The 20,806-nt window shown below is 41.4% G+C and overlaps 1 protein-coding gene across 2 annotated transcripts in view; it reads right to left on the bottom strand.

Moving 5' to 3' along the window:
- Positions 1–9,154: 9,154 nt before the first annotated feature.
- The window catches only part of LOC138821212 (zinc finger protein 892-like), a 38,582-nt gene continuing 26,930 nt past the window's right edge, over positions 9,155–20,806 (bottom strand). The window contains exons 1-5 of one of the 2 annotated variants that reach the window (XM_070013314.1): positions 18,675–18,836; positions 18,013–18,101; positions 15,044–15,146; positions 14,485–14,571; positions 9,155–10,483 (exon numbers count right to left, since the gene is read on the bottom strand). In XM_070013314.1, coding sequence (XP_069869415.1) covers positions 9,213–10,483; positions 14,485–14,571; positions 15,044–15,146; positions 18,013–18,045 — 1,494 coding nt within the window. In that variant the 5' untranslated portion in view covers positions 18,046–18,101; positions 18,675–18,836 and the 3' untranslated portion in view covers positions 9,155–9,212. Of the gene's footprint in view, positions 10,484–14,484; positions 14,572–15,043; positions 15,147–18,012; positions 18,102–18,674; positions 18,837–20,806 lie in introns of those variants that run through there. The other variant, XM_070013321.1, reaches the window with a different exon arrangement.

The following is a 20,806-nucleotide window of genomic DNA, read 5'->3' on the forward strand; positions in this document are numbered from 1 at the left end:
ATTAGGGACACTTGTAACATATATACCAGAAAGAAGCTATAAAAAACACAAAGTTTGATATTACCTAAGTTTTCAAGCATCCATGGGGGGGGGGGATCTGAAACATATCCCTGTGGATAAGGAAAGAGTACTGTATCTAAGAACTTGTTTCAAGTCCATAAAATCTCCAAAAATAATCCTAGCTAGTAATCCTAGCTACTCAGGAGGCTAAGATCTGAGGATCATAGTTCAAAGCCAGCCTAGGAAGGAAATCCTGTGAGACTCCTATCTCTAATAAACTACACAAAAAAAGCAAGAAGTGGTGTTGTAGCTCAAGTAATAGAGTGCTCACCTTGAGAAGAAGCTCAGGGACAGTGCCCAGACTCAGAGTTCAGCCCCAGGACTGGGAGGAAAAAAAGAACTCAAACACTGGAGGTATAACTTAATCATAGATGCCCTCGATTCAATTCTCAGTACCCCTTCAAAAACTCAACCATTAAAAAAATTAAGATATCAAAATATTCAGTAAGGGTCTGGGAAGGTGGCTCAGTGGTAGAGCGCTTGCCTTGCATGCCTGAGGCCCTGGGTTCGATTCCTCAGCACCACATAAGCAGAAAAAGCCAGAAGTGGCGCTGTGGCTTAAGTAGTAGAGTGCTAGCCTTGAGCTGAAGAGCTGAGGGACAGCACCCAGGCCCAGAGTTCAGGCCCCAGGACCAACAAAAAAAATTCAATAAACATCCAAAAAAGTGATGATGCCAGTGGCTTACATCCATAATCTTAACTACTTGGGAGGCTGAGATGTTGCTTGAGCAACAAGCTCACAAGACTCCTTCCTAACCTACAACTGGATGCAGTGATTATCATCCCAGCTATGATGGATCACATAAGACAGGAAGACTGAGGTCCAGGTGAACACAGGGCAGGAAGCAAAAACTCTCTCTCAAAAAGCACCAGTTCAAAAAAGTGTTGGATATGTGCTTCAGTGTGAAAGCATCTGCCCAATGAGTGCAAGGCTCTGAGTTCAAGCTCCTGTACTGCATTAAAACATGGAGCAACAGAATTAGTTGTCAGAAGAATGAGGGGTGGGTACATAGATGAACTAGTAGAGAGCTAGGAAGTATGAGATAAGTCCTGGGTTCAATCTCCAACACCAGAAAAGAACATTGCAGTCACGATAAAATACCATTGCACATGAACTATATGGTTAAAAAATTTAAAGATAAAAAACAAAGTGTTGAGAAATTAGAACTTTTGTCCTTGTTGAAATTGTTGTGTTGTAAAGGGGTATCATCATTGGGAAAACCACTTGATTTTGTGTGTGTGTGTGTGTGTGTGTGTGTGTGTGTGTGTGTGTGTGTGTGTGTGTGTGTGTGTGTGTGTGTGTGTGTGTGTGTGTGTGTGTGTGTGTGTGTGTGCTGGTCCTGGGTTTGAAATCAAGGCACTGTCCCTGAGTTTTTTTTTATTTTTGCTCAAAGCTAGTGCTCTGCCTCTTGACCCACAGATCTATTTTTGACTTTTTTATGGTTAATTGGAGATAAGAATCTCACAGACTTTCCTTCCCAGTATGGCTTCACACTATGATTCTCAGATCTCAGCCTCCTGAGTAGCTAGGATTATAGGCACGAGCCACCAGTGCATGGCTGGATATTTCTTTTAAGTTAAATATATGCATTCTTTGTACCTCACAGAGTCTCCTTTTAGGTATCTACAGAACAAGAGAAATACAAATACATAGGCCCACCAGGAATGACTTGCCAAAACACAGGAAACTCAATTATTCATCAACAGTAGAATGCATAAACAACATATGGCAATGAAAAAGAATAGCCTATATATAACCTATACATTCAAAATGGTGAATTACACAAATAGTGGAGTAAGGAAACTGGTTGTCAAAAAGTATACATTATATAATCTTACTTTAATGCTACAAGAGCAAGGCAAACGGGGGAGTAGAGAGCTACCAAATACGGAAGGATATGCTAAACCCACTTAAGTGTATGTTTTAAAATGTGTGACTTTTTTTGCCAGCCCTGGGGCTTGAACTTAGGGCCTGAGCACTGCCTCTGAGCTTCTTTTGCTCAAGGCTAGCACTCTGATCCACAGTGACACTTCTGGCCTTTTCTACTTATGTGGTCCTGAGGAATTGAACTTAGGGCTTCATGTATGAAAGGCACTCTACCACTAAGCCACATTCCCAGCCCAAATATGTGACTTTTGTGTTATGGAATTACATCTTGTAAGAATATACAAAAATACCATTACATACAAACATACAAACATGATACTAAACAAACATATAGTGGTGGTAGAAACAAGTAAATTAGAGTATAAATAAATTTGGAAGAGTTCCATCACCTGATTGTTGGTCTTCCTGTAAAGCTATAGTGAGCAGGATGATTATAGTTTTGGCAACAATATGGACTCATAGGTCAATGGAATAGAACAGAAGACTCAGATCCACACAAATATGACTGGTTAATTGCTGACAAAGGTGAAATGGTAACACAAGGGAGAGAGAATATGTGTTTGGATAAATAATGCTAGAACAATTGGATAAGCACATGCAAGAAAATGAACTTGGATCTCTATTTTACAGCTTTTACAAAAAATAACTTTACAAAGATAGATATAAATAAAAACTAATATTGTTATTAAGCTACTAAAGTAACAACATCCTCAACTTTTTTTTTTTTGGTGGGTCATGGGGCTTGAACTCTGGGCTTGAGCACTGTCCCTCAGCTCTTCAGCTCAAGGCTAGCACTCTACCATTTGAGCCACAGTGCCACTTGCAGTTTTCTGGTAGTTTATTGGAGATAAGTCTCATGGACTTTCCTGCCCAAACTGGCTTTGAACTGTCAGCATACTCAGCCTTCTGAGTAGCTAGGATTACAGGTCTAAGCCACCAGTACCCGGCAACATCCTCAACTTTAGGGAGAGTTTTTGCATATAATACCAAAAGTACGGCCCAGAAAAAGGAGAAATTTATAGACTAGACTTCATTTAAATGTAAAAGCTCATTCTAGTAATTTAATTCATAATCACCAAAACTCAGAAACAACCTAAATGTCCTTTAATAGATGAATGTATAGCCATATTGTCATATATAAACTGGAAAACTATATAATGATATAAAAGGATCAATGATACCATGTGAATGAATCTCAAAGCCATTTGTCTGAGGGTGGGGGAGGGAAATTAGTCAGCCCAAAAGAATTTTTGATGTGTTCGCCTGGCACCGGTGGCTCATGCCTGTAATCCTACCTACTCAGGAGGTTGAGATCTGAGGATCCAGGTCCGAAGACAGAAAAGTCACAAAATAGTTACAAAAATAGTATATATACAATGTACTATTGAATAGTGAACTTATACAATAATGCTAAAAGTACTTAATATAATAATACTAAGCTGGGTGCCGGTGGCTCATGCCTGTAATCCTAGCTACTCAGGAGGCTGAGATCTGAAGATCTCGGTTCAAAGCCAGCCCGGGCAGGAAAGTCCAGGAGACTCTTATCTCCAATAAACCACTAGAAAACCAGAAGTGGCACTGTGGCTCAAGTGGTAGAGTGCTGCCTTGAGCTGAAGAGCACAGGGACAGCACCCAAGCCCAGAGTTCAAGCCCCACAACGGACCAAAAAAAAAAAAAAGAATTTTTGATGTGATGGAATTGTTCTGTATCTTTATTGTCATGATGAGCATACAAGTCTACACAGATCTTCCAACTCACAGATCTGTAGAAGAAAGAAGAGATGGAGAGAGGAGAGGAAGAGAAAGGGAGAAAAATAGGATGCAAAGAAGCAATGACAGGTAAGAAGAAAGGGACATGGTACAGACAAAACAAGAACAAGAGGATTGAGGGTTTAGCTCAGTGGAAGAGCGCCTGCCTGGCAAGTGCAAGGCCCTGAGTTCAGTCCTCAGATCTAGGAGAAAAAAGAAGAAGAAGAAGAAAGAAGAAGAAGAAAGAAGAAGAAGAAGAAGAAGAAGAAGAAGAAGAAGAAGAAGAAGAAGAAGAAGAAGAAGAAGAAGAAGAAGAAGAAGAAGAAGAAGAAGAAGAAGAAGAAGAAGAAGAAGAAGAAGAAGAAGAAGAAGAAGAAGAAGAAGAAGAAGAAGAAGAAGAAGAAGAAGAAGAAGAAGAAGAAGAAGAAGAAGAAGAAGAAGAAGAAGAAGAAGAAGAAGAAGAAGAAGAAGAAGAAGAAGAAGAAGAAGAAGAAGAAGAAGAAGAAGAAGAAGAAGAAGGAAGAAGAAGAAGAAGAAGAAGAAGAAGAAGAAGAAGAAGAAGAAGAAGAAGAAGAAGAAGAAGAAGAAGAAGAAGAAGAAGAAGAACTGAAGGAAAACAAAGTATACTCAACAGCTTAATAAAATGAAAGATTCAAAAACAAATAACAAATTCAGATGGACACTAGAGGCTCACATCCATAATTCTATATACTCAGAAGGCTCAGATCAGAGAACTGAGGATTGAAGCCAGTCTGGGTAGAAAAGCTGAAGACTCTCATCTCCAAAATAACCAGCAAAAACTTGAGGTATGGCTCGGGGTGTCAGATGAGCAAGCAGAGTAGGTAAGTGGGAGTCCTCAGTACCAGCTAGAAAACAAACAATTCTGACTACTACTTAAAACCAATCAAACACACTCCACAAATACAATCCCAGTTTAACAAGTAAATGCAATAAAACCCTCAATGAATACAAATTCCTTCAGATAAGGGAAAAATCACTACATTTGGCAAACCTATGAATAAGTGTCTCTCATTAATATTAAAAAAATACCTCTATGTAGAACCAGACATGATACATGACTGTAAACTCAGGGAACAGAAGCAGGAAAACATCAAGTTAGAGGCCAGCCTGGGCTACATAGCAAGAGCTTATCTCATAAACAAAACAAAAATATTATCAATATAATATACCAAATTAATAGATCAAAGAAAATTGGGCACTGGTGGCTTACCATATAATCCTAGCTGCTCAGGAGGGTAAGAGCTGAGGATCACAGTTTAAAGCCCAGAAAGATTCAGGGAAACCAAGGAAGTGTTACAAAAGATGTATATTTTTCTACAGTTCAAGAAAATGTATTCAAAAGATAGAGACTTATTTGTTATATTCAATATTTTATATAGCTATAGTATCATAAAGCATACATGATGAATATATAAATGTCTCCATCAATGATACCTAGTAGTTATATAGAACTTGGTAGCTTATAAATCACTTTCACATCTATTTCCGACCTAATTCTAACCCCTCTCAAGTGAATATTGCAGTTTGAAAGAAAATAATTATATATGATATAGTATATACATATTTATGAGAAAATAGATTTGAATGGATAAAGAAGATTCTCCAAATCCCAATATTTTCATTCTTTATTTTCTTGATTCTCTACAGTATATGCTGCATATGAAATTTAAATGAACAGATAATTCAAAATTGAAAAAATTCAAAATTATAACATATATTTAGCATGTGATTTTCACATGCTTAGAATAGATAAAAATAATTTAACACTACAGTTTTATCTTTAATAACATATCTATCTTTCTTTCACAAATCTGTAATCTACATTTACCACCCCCCAGTTTAAAAAGTGTAGCTCATTGAAAGCTAAATGAAGCAGTCTGTAGTATCAACCTATTCAGTAAGTATTCCTTTTGGTAATCGTTTCTAACTGGCTACAAATGACCTCTGTGTACAAACCTTTGACTTGTACATGATACAACCCAATCTGCCATTTCAGTGTCAAATACAAAATGTTGGGAAAGATAAAGCAGTACTTTCAGACCTAAGAGAGTCTTACGACAATGCCCCATAGTAATCCTTTGAGCACAGCTAAAAGCCCTGGATTTTATATACTACAAAACAAACCTACAAAGGTTCTAAAAGGTGGAGACTAGATGGCCCTGGCCTAGGACCCTGAAATACACTACAGCAGTATTTCTTGGTGCTCCTTTTTGGCTTTTGTATTCTAGATTGCAATCTGGAGAAGATGGCAACCCAGAAATGCCAGATTTGTTTAAGGTACAAGAAAATAGTACTCTTTCTAGAAAAAGGATCAATGGCAGTGACTGAGGCAAGAGTCCTTTGTGAACCTGAAGCTAGAAAAATAGAAAACACCCAAGTGAATGACAGATAAAACTACAACAGACTGAATTGTGATCCCCCTCCTCCCCTAAATTCATTATGTTGACTTCTAATCCCCAATGTGACTATATTTGGAGATAAGATTGTAGGAGGTAATTATTTTAAAAGAGTTCATAAATGTGGGGTTCTAATTCAATAAGATTGATTCCCTTATAGGAGACAGCAGTCCACATATACCTAGTCAAAGCCGTGAGGACACAATAAGAGTCAACCATCTTTAAGAAGATAGCCCTCAACAGGAACCAAACCCTACTGGACCCTAACTTGGACTTCCAGCTTCCACAACTGTGAGAAATAAGGCCATACACCTAGTGTATGGCCTTTTGTTATAGCAGTGTGAGTATACTAAGATTTTGGTACTAAAAAGTGGATGTTGCTGTATTAAATACTTATTATACATACACAAGCAGCTTGGAATTGGGTAATTGTTAGAAGCTACAGGAGTTTTGAGGTGCCTGCTGGTTTGGCTTCCCAGGTTCACGACTGGGGAAGAATTTTACTTCATGTCTCACTATATCTTGATTTGAGTGATATTTAGGCAAAATTCTGAGCTTTAAAAGAGTTTGCTGGAATAGTTGGGATGGAATAAATATAGTTTTCACACATGGACACCAATATGGTGGAAAGGTACAGAACACAACAATATGTATCAAGTTGTCTTTCTAAAATTTGAATGGGGGGCTGGGAATGTGGCTTAGTGGTACAGTGCTTGCCTAGCATGCATGACATGCTGGGTTCAATTCCTTAGTAACACATAAACAGAAAAAGCCAGAAGTAGTGCAGTGGCTCAAGTTAATAGAGTGCTAGCCTTGAGCAAAAGCAGCTCAGGGTTGGGGCCCAGCCCCTGAGTTCAAGCCTTAGAACTGGCAAAAAAAAAAGTTGTATGCTGAAGGCCTACCCATTTATGTGACTTTACTCAGAGATGGGGCTTTTAGGAGGCAATTAAGAAGTGAGGTCTAAGTGAGGGCTGTTCCAATAGAACTGGTAGCCTTATAAGGTCTCTTTCTTCTTTCATGTGTACTATAGAAAGTCCATGTGAAGACACACCCAGAAAGCATCCATCTGTGAGGCAGGAAAGAGAAGTCTGATTTTAGATGCTCCATATTTTTGGATTGTACTAGGGTTTGAACTTAAGAAGCCTCACCCTTGCTAGGCAGATGTTCTAATACTTGAGCCATGCCTCTGGTCCTTTTTTATGCTACTGGGACTTGAATTCAGGGCTTCATGTTCTCAATTGGCTTTTTCTCCTAGGGCTGGCACTCTACTACTTGAGCTATACTTCCACTTGCCCATGATCCCTTTATGCTTTCATTACTTTTTGAATAGCATATCCCTTTTGCCTGGGCTAGAATGGACCACAATCCTTCTATGTATGTTTCCCCTGTAGCTGGGGTCACAGGCAGGTATGTATATACTGAGCTTGTTTATTGAGAGGGGATATCTTGAATTTTTTCCCAGGCTGTCTTCAAACCACAATCCTTTCAGTCTCTATCCCTGGAGCAGCTAAGAGTACAGACACGAGTCAGCTACCATGCCTAGCTGACTCCATATTTCTTGAGCCATACAGTCTATGAAGTTTTATTAGAATTGATAAAACAAAGATTAAAAATAGACTGGGAGGAACGGTCTCAGAAACTGAAGGGCTACAATCAAAGATCTAATAGTTCTGCCATCAGAATCCAGAGGGAGAAAAGAGATGACACATGGGATGAAATTTTATTTGGAAAAACCCATGGCTGAAATTGGCAACAGCCCAAAACATACATGGATTTAAGAAGCCCAACCAACTCCAAACAGAAATTCACTCAGAGAGCCACACCAAGAAACACCATAGACAACGAAACCTCAATGTGAAAAATACTAACTCAAAATGTTCCCAACAATAACTCTGAAAGTTTCAACTTAAAAAAAACATACACAAGGAAGTTATCTGCCTCTCTCCAAGAGTAAAATGGTGAAAGGCAAGTTTTTCACAATGTAATACACAATGTCAGTACAACTCTATGATTACATTTTACTATGGCATGTAAAAAACCCCAAAGGTATAATTGACATACCACTGAAGTAATTGTTTAAATAAATACTTTCCAGTAACTCAGATAGCTTACGAGATTGAATATATCAAAGGCCTCTTCCGTATCAGAACTTTCTAAGCTGCACTGGAATTAACATGACTGTTAGTAGGCCACATAAGCAAGACTTGTAAGACAGAGTGCAGAAGCAAGCCCCAGGCCAATATTCTTCACCTTCAGAGCAAAGATTACCGCATAGGAACTTTACAACTGACAAACTAACAAGTCTAAAATGTTTCCTGCTTGTTAATATTCACTAGTTATCTCAACCAACATTTCCTGGGCTCATCCCACTCCCCCCAACTCTTTTTCTATCATTTCCATTTACCTACTTTGTGTCCTGTACTTAAGGCCAAAAGACAAGTCTTATCCTTCCACCATTCCTGATGCTGGACAAACTGTAAGTTTTCAATCTCTTATTGCTATCCTACAATTTCCCTAAATGGACCTCACCTATACAAATCTGACCTCTTGGCATAAAGAATCTACCTACCCTAGCCAAGATGTTTTCTTTCCCTCATGGCATATGTACCCTACTTCTCTCTTAAGAACTCGGAAATTTGCATACATGTCAGGATATTAGAATCAATTCCCTCTTTCCCAAGAGAAAATTTAAATGTCCACTAGGACATTTCTATAAATGTAAAACTTTTTTTTGTTATTGCTATAAATGTAAAACTTTTTTTTGTTATTGGCACTTGAACACTGGGCCTGGGCACTGCTGTCCCTGAGCTCTTCAGCTCAAGGCAAGCACTCTACCACTTAAGCCACAGCACCACTTCCAGGTTTCTGGTGGTTTATTGGAGATAAAGTGTTTCATGGCCTTTCCTGCCTGGACTGGCTTTGAACCATGATCCTCAGATCTCAGCCTCCTTAGTAGCTAGGATTACAGGTGTGAGCCACCAGCGCCCAGCTTAAAACTACTTTTTCATAGTCTCAATGAGCTACTCTGACATGACTTCTTTGTAACCCTCATAGAATGTATAGTGAATGCTAAACAAATATTCTCTGAATATATGACATTTATCCAGTATGGATTCTCTTCTGGTGGCCAAAGGCTGGATGCTCACTAAAGGTTTGTCCAGATTCCTTGGTTTTCCCTCCAGAATGAGTTTTCTGATGCTGAGAAAGGGATGAACTCTGGCTGAAGGCTTTCCCACATTCTTTACACTTATAGGGTTTTTCTCCAGTGTGAGTTTTCTGATGCTTTGTAAGAGATGAGCTCTGGCTAAAAGCTTTTCCACAATCCTTACACTTGTAAGGTTTCTCTCCAGTGTGTGTTCTTCGATGACGAATAAGGGCTGAGCGGTCACTGAAGGCTTTGGCACAATCACTGCATTTATACGGTCTCTCCCCAGTGTGAGTTCTCTGGTGCTGAGTCAGGGCTGAACAGTAGCCAAAGGCTTTCCCACATTCATTACATTCATAAGGCCTCTCCCCAGTATGAGTTCTCTGGTGCTGAATAAGGCCTGAACGATCACTAAAGGCTTTGCCACATTCATTACACTTGTACGGTTTCTCTCCAGTGTGAATAACCTGATGCTGGGTAAGGAAAGTGCTTTGGCTGAAAGCCTTCCCACATTCATTACACTCATAAGGTTTTTCTCCAGTATGGATTCGCTGATGTTGAGTAAGGTATGAACTTTGATTGAAAGCCTTCCCACATTCATTGCACTCATAGGGTTTCTCTCCAGTGTGAATTATATGATGCCGAATAAGGGCTGAGCGATGGCTGAAGGCTTTCCCACATTCATGACATTTGTAGGGCTTCTCTCCAGTATGAATTCTCTGGTGCAGAGTAAGGTGTATGCTCTGGCTAAAAGTTTTGCCACATTCATTACATTCATAGGGTTTTTCTCCTGTGTGAGTTCTCTTATGCAACACAAAAGCTGAGTAGTAACTGAAGGCTTTTTCACATTCACTACACTTCCAAGGTTTCTTTTCAATACAAATTCTCTCATGCCTAATTATATCTGAATTCTGTTTTAAGTTTTTTTTCAACGAATCACAATTATGGAGTCTCTTTCCTTGCTGTTGAACAAATAATGACCGTCTGCTAAAATTTCCTCTGTATTCATCACACTGGTAATTTCTCTCCCCAGGAAGTGTGTTCTGAGAGACAACCTCTTGTATTACGTGTTTCTCATGGTTTTCTGGCTGACTTTCTAAAGCATTTTCACATTCACTGGAACATTCCTCTGAAAATCTTTCTATTAACACCCCAGGGGCTGCTTCTTCTTTAGGAAAGTCTTTCTCTGGAATTAGCTCTTTGCTTTCTGGTATTTTTTCCCAGTCTGAAAGAAGAAAAAAACACACAAGGTATCATTTCCTACATCTCCTACCTATTGTGGTAGAGAAACAGTAAAAACAAACAAAAATTAACTTCAAAGCTCTCAAAAACAGCCTTGAGAGGACATAGGAAAGACAGGTGACTAGACAAAGTACAGTTGTATAAAGGCACTCAACATTCCTCTGTGCAGTAGGACAGCAGATTTTAAAAAGAGTGTAACAGGACAAGACTAAGCCAAGGTGATTTGGAAATGAAAAACAAAAGACAGAGTCTGAAGAAGAAAGAGTTGGACTCAGAAATAGATGTCTCCCAGGATTATCCACTGTACCCATCTCACCAAAGCCTCTCAATGCATAAATCAAAAAAGGCCCACATTAGCTAATTGTATTACCAATCTTCTTAACTCCATTATGTTCCAATCTCTACTAGCAAACTAATCTTTCAGAACTATCCTTCTCAAAACAAAAGTCTCTGTTACTACTGGGTCAAGATAAGACAAATTCTTGAAGTTGAAAATCCATGTGCCCTAAATCTATAACTTCAAATTAACATCTATAACTTCAAGCTTAGAAGTTAGGAAGCAAATGATCATCTGTTGTCCCACACCCAGCAAAATAGAGTATGGGAACCAAATTTCTTTTCTTTTCTTTTTTTCTTTTCTTTTTTCTTTTTTTCTTTTTCTTCTATTTTTATTTTTTTGTCGGTTTTGGGGCTTCAACTCCAGGCCTGGGCACTGTCCCTCAACTCTTCTGCTCATGGTGAGCACTCTACCACTTGAGCCACAGTGCCACTTCCGGTTTTTTGGTGGTTTATTGGAGATAAGAGTCTCACAAACTTTCTTGCCCGGGCTGGCTTTGAATCTTGATCCTCAGATCTCAGCCTCCTTAAGTAGCTAGGATGACAGGCATGAGCCACCAGCACCTGGCAGAACCAAATTTTAAAAGAAAAAAAAGAGCAGTATGTGTAATTGAAGGCAAGGTTACAGCTCCACTGCTCAGACTGGCCCTTAATCTGCTAAAGTACTTCTCTAAAACTCTAGGTTTACTAATAAGACTTTAGGGAGAAAAGCTTCATTATTAAAAATATTTAACTGTTCAGGTTTAGATGAGGCTGTGGTTTGAGTATGGATGAATATATCCCCCAAGGGTAAATATACTGGTAGCTTGATCCTTAGTTTGGCAGTGTTGTGATAGTGGAGACTTTAAGAGGTGGGACCTAGGGATGATAATATGGTTGAGCAATAGAGCCAGTGCCTAGCAGGTATGAGGTTCTGGATTAGATCTCTCCCACCCCTACCAGACACATATACAAAAGAAAAAAGAAGAGATAGGATTTAATGGGAGGTAATTAGGTCATAGAGTGTCACTATCAGAAGGGATTAATGCTGGTCTAAAGGAATGAATTAGTTCTTGCAAAAATTTGTTGTTACAAAGTGAGGTCGCTCCATATGCTTGGTTCTTTCTGTCCATCAGTGTTGTCTTTCTGTGATACAGCCAAGAAGGCTCCAATGAGGGCTGAACCACCATGCTCTCAATTCTCCAGAACTATGGGCTAAATAAACCTCTTTATAAAGTACTTAGCCTGGGGTATTTTTTTATATAGAAACACAAACAGACTAATACAGATGATATTTAATATCTAATCATGTGTCTAAATGAGGTGAAATCAATACAATATTATAAACTGTACACCAGACTTAGGAAGTACTTGCGATTTTAAAGGACCAATAGAAAAATGTCTGAGAGCTGAGTGAGGTGGCTCACATCTATAATATCAGCTATTCAGAAAATAGAGATCAGAAGAATTATGGTTCAAGGTCACCCTGGGAAAAAAGAGAACCTATCCCAACAAAATAAGCTGAGAGTAACACCTGTGATCCCAGTTTCAAGAGAGGCTACCAGTAGGAAGATCATGGTCTGAGGCAAAATGTGAGACCCTATCTTAAAAACAACTAAAACAAAACGGTGCTAAGGGTAAAGCTCAAGTGATAGAACACCTGCCAAGGAAGTTCGAGGTCCTGAGTTCAAATCATAATACCATACCCTTACACACACACAAAATAAGGTCAAAGGCAAATAGATGTACTCCCAAATATCTGTGAACACATGGTTAGTGGAGGATTCTAAGGGACTTGAGGATTTGTGTAAAGGGTTCAAATTGGAGAACAGAGAAAGCAAGAAGTTTGAACAGGTAGATTAAAAAAGGCCTTGAAAGTAAGCAGAAAAATGGGCAGTGTAAACAATTCACTAGGGGAATCTAGCAATATGACACTTTGATTACTCTTACTAAGATTAGAGAAAGTATAGTTAACTGGTAGTCTATTGCAATAATCCAGTTTGAAAGAAGTAATAAAGTCAACTCCATTACAGATTTCAAAATAAAATACCACTGGGAGCCAGTAATCTTGGCTAGTCAGGAGGCTGGGATATAAGGATAATGGTTGGAAGCCAACTGAGGTGGGGAAGTCAGTGAGACTTTTTTTTTTTTTTTTTGCTGGTCCCGGGGTGTAAACTCAGGGGCGCTGTCCTTGAGCCTCCTTTTGCTTAAGGCTAGCACTCTACAATTTAAGCTGAAGTACCACCTCTGGCTTTTTTTGAGTAGTTTTATTGGAGATAAGAATCTTACAGACTTTCCATTCCAGGATGGCTTTGAACTGTGATCCTCAGATGTCAGCCTACTGAGTAGCCAGAATTACAGGCACGAACTACTAGTACCTGGTTTGAGAGACTCTTATCTCCAATTAACTGCAAAAAAGCCACAGGCAGAGATGTAACTGAAGTTAAAGAGCACTAGCCTTGAGCAGAAAAAGCTCAGTGACAGTGCCCAGGCCCTGAGTTCAATCTCCAGGACTGGTATACACACACACACACACACACACACACACACACACACACACACACACACGCACACGCACACACACACACACACACACACTAAAAAGAATGCATCTATGAATAGCTTTAATTGATAGCTCACATTTGCTGAACATTCTAAACACATATCTTGGATTACTTCACTTGCTCCTCTCCACAAATCTAAGTGCTAACATTATCATCTTCTTAATCCTAGAAAACCTGAATCACAGAGTATAAGTAACTTGTTAAAAGATCAGAGCCTGTAATCCTAGCTACTTAGGAGGCTGGGACCTTAGGATCATGGTTCAAAGCCAGCCCAGGCAGGAAAGTCTATGAGACTCTTATCTCCAATTAACCACCAGAAAACCAGAAGTGGTGCTGTGGCTCAAAGTGGTAAAGCATTAGACTTGAGCAAAGAGAGCTCAGGGATAGTGCCTAGGCCACAAGTTTAGGCCCCATGACTGACAAAAAAAAAAAAAAAAAAGATCGAATCTACTGAATAGTTAAGATTGGCTCTGAACCTAGGATGACTAGTTCCCAAAAGTCTATACCATGCCACATTGCCTCTGGTTGGATACAGAGCAGAAATCAATTTACGGAAATCAAAGTATAGTCATTAATCAGAGAGTCGGACAATAGCATCATTGTACAGAGATATAATAGTGTATGTAAAGAAGCCTGGTTTAGAGTCTTATATCCAAGCAAGTTATTAACATGGAAAGGTTGGTTTCATTCCACTTTATTTTTGGAAAAGCAATTGATTTGAAAACGGTAGAAAGGGGCTGGGAAGGTGGCTCAGTGGTAGAGCGCTTGCCTTGCATGCTGAGGCCCTGGGTTTGATTCCTCAGCACCACATGAGCAAAAAGAAAAAAGCCGGAAGTGGCGCTGTGGCTCAAGTGGTAGAGCGCTAGCCTTGAGCTGAAGAGCTGAGGGACAGCGCCCAGGCCCAGAGTTCAGGCCCCACGACCGGACCAAAAAAAAAAAGAAAGAAAGAAAGAAAGAAAACGGTAGAAAGTATTAAAACAAATTCTACAGAGAGACTGAGACTCCAGTTCCATATTTCCACAGGTCTAGTGAATTCTGAAGGCTATTGCACAAGCAATTCTGGGTTATCTAGGTTGTATTTTCACTGTTTCCAATAATCACTCACCTGAACTGGCTGTTTTTGAGACTTCTCTCTCCAGTTCCTCCCTGTGCTCCAACTGAGAGATTACACTGGGTTTGGAAATTGGAAGCCCTGTTCATGGGGAGAAAGAAAAGAGTCTGATACATAGCTCAGTGCTAGTTCCTTGGGCTATAGGGAGAACAGAATAAAAGAGAGGTCAGTTCTGGACTTCCTCAGCAGTGCTCAGAAGGCAGGAAAATTGATATTGGTTTATCTGAGTTCAGAATAATTAGTCACTTGCAGTTAGCTCTTCCTCGTAAAAGAATAAGCACTTGTGTTCTTTAGAGTTTTCCCTAGAACTTTGTGTTGGCCTCCTTGCTTAATGAGTAGAAAAAATGTTACATGCCCATATGATAGAGGTGCCCATGTCTAATTCCAGGAGCATTGAAACAATATCCAGAAATAGCAGACACTGCCTGTGTCAGGCCTTACAGAAATGAAGAATTAAGACTTCACAGAGTTAAGTATATCAAAGATCCTAAAAACTGAGGAACCAAAGATATAACACCTGGTAAATTTTCAGGGACTAGAATGCCATCCTTACCCAGAAGGACCAGATTCCTGTGCTTCTCAGGTACATCTCCCTGGGAAGGCTTCAACTGCCCCCACTGGGTGAGAGCCTCAGCCATATCCCTGATCAGCAATCCCTGGAAAACCAAACACATCAGTGCTCACCAACAGGTCTCCTTCTAGAGGCCTCAGAGGACCCAAACTGACAGTATAGGAGGATGACAGGAAATTCAGGAAGGCTAGACAATATGACACTGCACCTCTCTATTCTAAGATCTGCAGATTCACTCTGCCTCCATTCATCAGAGCTACATGGCACCTGCAGGTAGGATGCAAAGCTCCTTCAATGTAAAACCTTAGTGGGCACTGGTGGCTCACACCTGTAATTTTATCTACTTAAGAGGCTGAGATCTGAGGATTAAGGTTCAAAGCCAGACCAGGCAAGAAAGTCCATGTAACCCTCATCTCCAATTAATCACCAGAGAACCAGAAGTGTCACTGTGGCTCAAAATGGGGAGAGCACTTGCCTTGAACAAAATAGCTCAGGGACAGCACCCAGGCACTGATTTCAAGCCCTAAGATGGACAAAAAACAACAAAACCATATCTGGAGGTATCAAGTTCTTAGTTTATGTGCCAAGAGTTAAATTACGGAACTGTAGAACGTTTTACTATTTATGCAAAGGACAGAAAATGTAATCATAAATTAAGTTGTTTTTCTATTTTTTTTGGGGGGGGGGAGGTGGTGTTGGCAGTAAAAGAGTTTGAACTGCTAGCCTCAGGCTTGCTAAGCATGTATTCTGCTAATTCTGTTGCTCAAGCCACACCCTTAGACCTTACCTGCTTTAGTTATGTTTTTTTAAAAATAGATTTTATTCCTTTTAGAAATCTATCCAATATATGTAAAAATCAAGATATTTGTTGTGCCACATGAGTTTATTCAAGCCCAAATTATAATGGAAGCTCTAGAAGTGCTCTTGTCATTTCTCCCCATGGCCTCAATGTAACTGCCCCCCCTCCAACCATCTACTCTATTTCTCAAACAAGAATCCTTCTACATTCTCTGACCTGTGTGCTACTTTATATATGTGGTCTCTGATTCCTGAATGTTCTCTCCCTGCTCTATGGTTTCAGCTATTTGGGTACTACTCACCTCAGATCTCCTCATGGGCTATCCCCCTCAGGGCTCCTTCCTTGACTCTGAGGTTGTAGCATCTGTTCCTAACCCTTCCTTGGAGTCACACACATGAAGGGGACTTTGAGATTAATGTGGCCCTAAGGTCCAAAATAGAGGTTTTGCTGACTTAAGCAGTCCTAGTACTAGCACAGAACAGGAGCCAATGAAATATTTGTTGAATTGTCAAAGGAAGGAAGAAAAAACAAGAATTCTACAAATAGCATGGGTGTGATAGACATGTGCCTATAATACCAGCACTCAGAAGGCTGAAGCAGGATTGTGAGTTTAAGAACAGCATGTGCTCCATAGAAAGTTACAGGCTAGCCTGGGCTCAAAAGCAACAAAACAAACAAAAAAATTAGTAGGAACAGATCTAAACAGAGTGCTCCAAAAAGTGCACAGATCAGGAATGGGGAGGGGACAGAAATGTATAAAACACTAAAAATATTGTAGAAATATTTACTCTATCCTAACTTGATCTAGATGACAGGTATGTTTAGTTTGTCTATTAAAATGTGAGAGGAGGGGCTGGGAAGGTGGCTCAGTGGTAGAGCACTTGGCTTGCACGCATGAGGCCCTGGGTTCGATTCCTCAGCACCACATAAGCAAAAAGAAAAAAGCTGGAAAGTGGCGCTGTGGCTCAAGTGGTAGAGTGCTAGCCTTGAGCTGAAGAGCTGAGGGACAGTGCCCAGGCCCAGAGTTCAGGCCCCACGACTGGACCCCCCCCCAAAAAAAAATTTTTATATGTGAGAGGAAGGAAGCCAGTAAAATGCTCCTTTGAAACTGTCCACTATTGATAAAACAAATGTCTAATCATTTTTCTAATTCATAAAAATATTTTTTTCTTGGGGCTGGGAAGGTGGCTCAGTGGTAGAGCACTTGCCTTGCATGCCCGAGGCCCTGGGTTCCATTCCTCAGCACCACATAAGCAAAAAGAAAAAAGCCGGAAGTGGCGCTGTGGCTCAAGTGGTAGAGCACTAGCCTTGAGCTGAAGAGCTGAGGGACAGGGTCCAGGCCCAGAGTTCAGGCCCCACGACCGAACCAAAAAAAAAAAAAAAAGAATTTTTTCTTGAAAGTCCTGGGGCTTGAACTCAGGGCCTGAGCACTGGCCCTGAGCTTCTTTTGCTCAAGGCTAGCACTCTGCCACTTGAGCCACAGTGCCACTTCTAGCTTTTTCTGTATATGTGATACTGAGGAATCGAACCCAGGACCTCATGCATGCCAGGCAAACACGCTACCACTAAGCCACATTTCCATCCCCAATAAAAAAATTTTTATATAACTACAATTTAACTGAGATACACTAAAACCAATAACATAATGTCTTTTTTCTTTTTGAACTGCTACATCACTACATAAGACAATCCCGTTTATGTGGTCTCCTGTTGCTGATATGTCATGTGGCCCATGACTTGAGTATAAGGATGTTTTGTTTATATTCAACATTCTATGTGGCTAGGATTACTGGTGTGAACCACTGGTATCTGGCTTCTATTAGTCAATCCTACATTATAAAATATATACATATTTCTTTGTGCTGCTTTATTTTCCTTATTACTACATCAAGAAATTCCATCAGTAGGGCAATTCCATCTGTAGTTATTATTTTGCATTTCATGAGGCCAATTAGAGTACTGAGTGGCTAGAAAGCATGCTCTAAAAACTTGGGAGAGAAGAGGCAATGATGCGAAAGAAGGTTCTGTGCAAGTGAGAAACATTTTTGGTAAGGTTTTAGATGAACCCGGTGGTCTAACAATCAGGGTGCAGTGATTTCTAAGCAATGGAGAAAAACATGTCCATGCTGAGAAAAAAAAAATCTAAACTTACCTGAGATCCAGGGATCAGCAACACATAAGTCATGCCATTTTCTTTTGGGTTTCCAGTAACAGGAAATTCTGATTCTTCAAAAAGTGAACCTAGAAGTAGAGACCAGTGCTACGACAATCATTCTGGATGTGCAGAAAACCAGTAGAAACTTCCATGCACCATCTATTTCATCTAAGAGGGAAGTGACTGACAACCTCACATCCCTGACTCAGAGTGAGACCTTTGCTGACTTAGGCCTCTCTCGTCCTCTGCTGCCCTTAACCTCCAGCAGAAGACATCTCCTATGGTAATCTGGGCACACAAGCTAAGCACATATCTCTAGCTCTCGTCTGTTGGGTATTCAAAACAACCAAGTATCTATGTGTCCACCCATGTCTCAATGAACGATTCATTTTGGTTGTATTCCAGGCTCAAAGGATGAATGGAGAGTACATTCATTCTGAGCACTGGCCTCGATATAAAGTATTTACTGTCGCAGAAGAGCAATGGGTGTTATATGAAAACAGACCCTCAAAGTCTCAACTCACCAACAAACAAAAAACAGGAGTCTAAACAAATCCTCATGACATCCCAAATCCTTGCTTTTCCCATCTGCTAAATCACTTAAATGCTCCTTCCTGCTATCTTACGGGGTTCCTGTGAGGATGCATGGAACTCGTTACCAAAAGCCAAATGGCCAGATCTGTTGTTTTGCGGGGAGCAAATCCATCCTTGCACAGAACACCAGGGCAATCAATGGATTTAGCAGCGGATGCTCAAAACCCCGTGAGCTGCTTCCTCCTGCGCCTGCTCAGCCAGAGGGCAGCCTTCCTCCAGGTCCCCCGAGGTGGCTCCTCCGGCTCGGAGCAGCACCTCCGCCCGCAGGCTTCACGCCGCCTCCCGCCCCCCGCCCCCGCCGGGGGTGTCGTGGGGGCTCGGGTCTGGGCCAGGTGCGACGCTCGGGTTCAGCCAGAAGCCGAGAACGCGTGGGACCCTCGCTGCAGCGCAGCCTCCCGCCTCGCTCCTTCCGGACACTTAGATTCTGAAGGACGGGCGTCCAGCTTTCCTCTTCCCAACGCCTCACGCACCACACCGAGGGAGCCCGGCCAGGCGACCGTGGCATAGGAGAACCCGGGAGGTCACGCTCGCCAGCTAGCTGCGAGATGAACTACAAGTTCCAGAATCCTCCGCGGGGTGCGGTTCGTGTCCCGGATGCCGCTTCCCAGAAGACCCCGCGGCGCAGCTTGCTCCTCGGCGCCCCGCAGAGGTGACTTAGGAATGGAGGTGGGTGGGCAGTCCCGTGGTGTTCTCTTCCTCGACGCCAGCGCTGGTTTCTAGGTGCTGCGAACGCTGCCATACGTGAGGTATTCACTCCCCTTGATGTATACAGCCTGTGGCATCTCTCCCGCCAGCGGCTTCCGGCCGTGGGCTCCCTGGGGAAGGTGCGGTGGCTTCCCCCCTTACCTCTTTGTCTCCACCGTGCCTCCACGTTTTGGGCTGAAGATGACCCCACGTTCGTTGGACGCCCGTGAGTCTAACATAAATTATTGGAACAATGAAAGAGATTTACTTGGAAAGCTACCGAACTATTAAGAAGATGGAGAGCCGGGCGCCTGCGGCTCATGCCTGTAATCCTAGCTACACATCCTAGCTACTCTCTGGCGCTGTGGCTCAAGTGGTAGAGCGCCCTCCTTGAGCTGAAGAGCCGAGAGACAGCGCCCAGGCCCAGAGTTCAAGCCCCACGACCACCACCACCAACGACAACGAAGATGTAGGCAGACTTGCCAACAAAGACTGTCCTACCTAACTAGAGGCTGTAGGTTCACGACTTACATGTAGTTGCTGGCGGGGGGGGGGGGGGGGGGGGGGGGGAAGGGGGGGAGTGTCAGATATTGGGCACCAAAATAGTTACAAAATTTTGGTAGTCGTCTACTTAAAATGAACTAAAGTCAAGTGGAGTTATCAGGGGTTTTGCTTAAGTCCTCCCACAATAACAGACCCTTTGTAGCTGTGAGGCATGATTACAGGTGTCAGTGGAGATGGACCCGTAAATCCTTGTTCTCACCAAAGAAAGAATTCAGGGATGGACACACAGGGGAATCTTCAAGAGAGCAGGTTTGTGTAAGCTAAAAGCTATAATGTATTAAAGCAGATATTATTACAATAGTCCACCCCCAAAGGAAGTTGAGGGGAGGCAACTTGACCAAGCAGTCAAGTGCCTTGGTCCCCTTAGTCTTGGACTAAGGGAACCCCACCCCCGTTTTGGGGGCTTGAACTCTGAGCCTGGACACTGTCCCTGAGCTTTTGTGCTCAAAAGCTAGTACTTTACCACTTGAGCCCAGGTCTACTTCTGGCTTTTTTGGTGGTTAATTGGAAATAATAGTCTCATGGACTGTCCTGTCTGGGCTGGCTTCAAACCACAATCTTCAGATCTCAGCCTCCTGAGTAGCTGGGATTACAGGCTTGAGCCACCAGTGCCTGGCAGTCTTGGCACTTTTATAGATAGAAATATTACTAAAGTCAGCCTAGAAGGGGACTAACTTTGGAGACTCCTAACAAACCAGGTTACAGCCACTCATGCCAGGAAAGAAATGAAAAAGATAAATTTATTTTCAGTGTAGCTATAGTGTTAAGACAGATCTAAAAGCAGTCTTTAGTATCAGTGGTAGTGTTAGGGGAAAGAACAAAGTCAAGAATTAAAGGAGTCTGCCTAGCTGTTGATCCTGGACAGCTGGTGAAAGATTAAATGAAAGATTATTAGACTTTGCCAGAGAACCACGCAGAAATCCAGGCACAGAGAACAAAGAAAGGTTTA

Source organism: Dipodomys merriami, unplaced genomic scaffold, assembly GCF_024711535.1.
Source record: "Dipodomys merriami isolate MVZ:Mamm:240054 unplaced genomic scaffold, mDipMer1.0.p SCAF_90, whole genome shotgun sequence".
Taxonomy (NCBI): Eukaryota; Metazoa; Chordata; class Mammalia; order Rodentia; family Heteromyidae; genus Dipodomys; species Dipodomys merriami.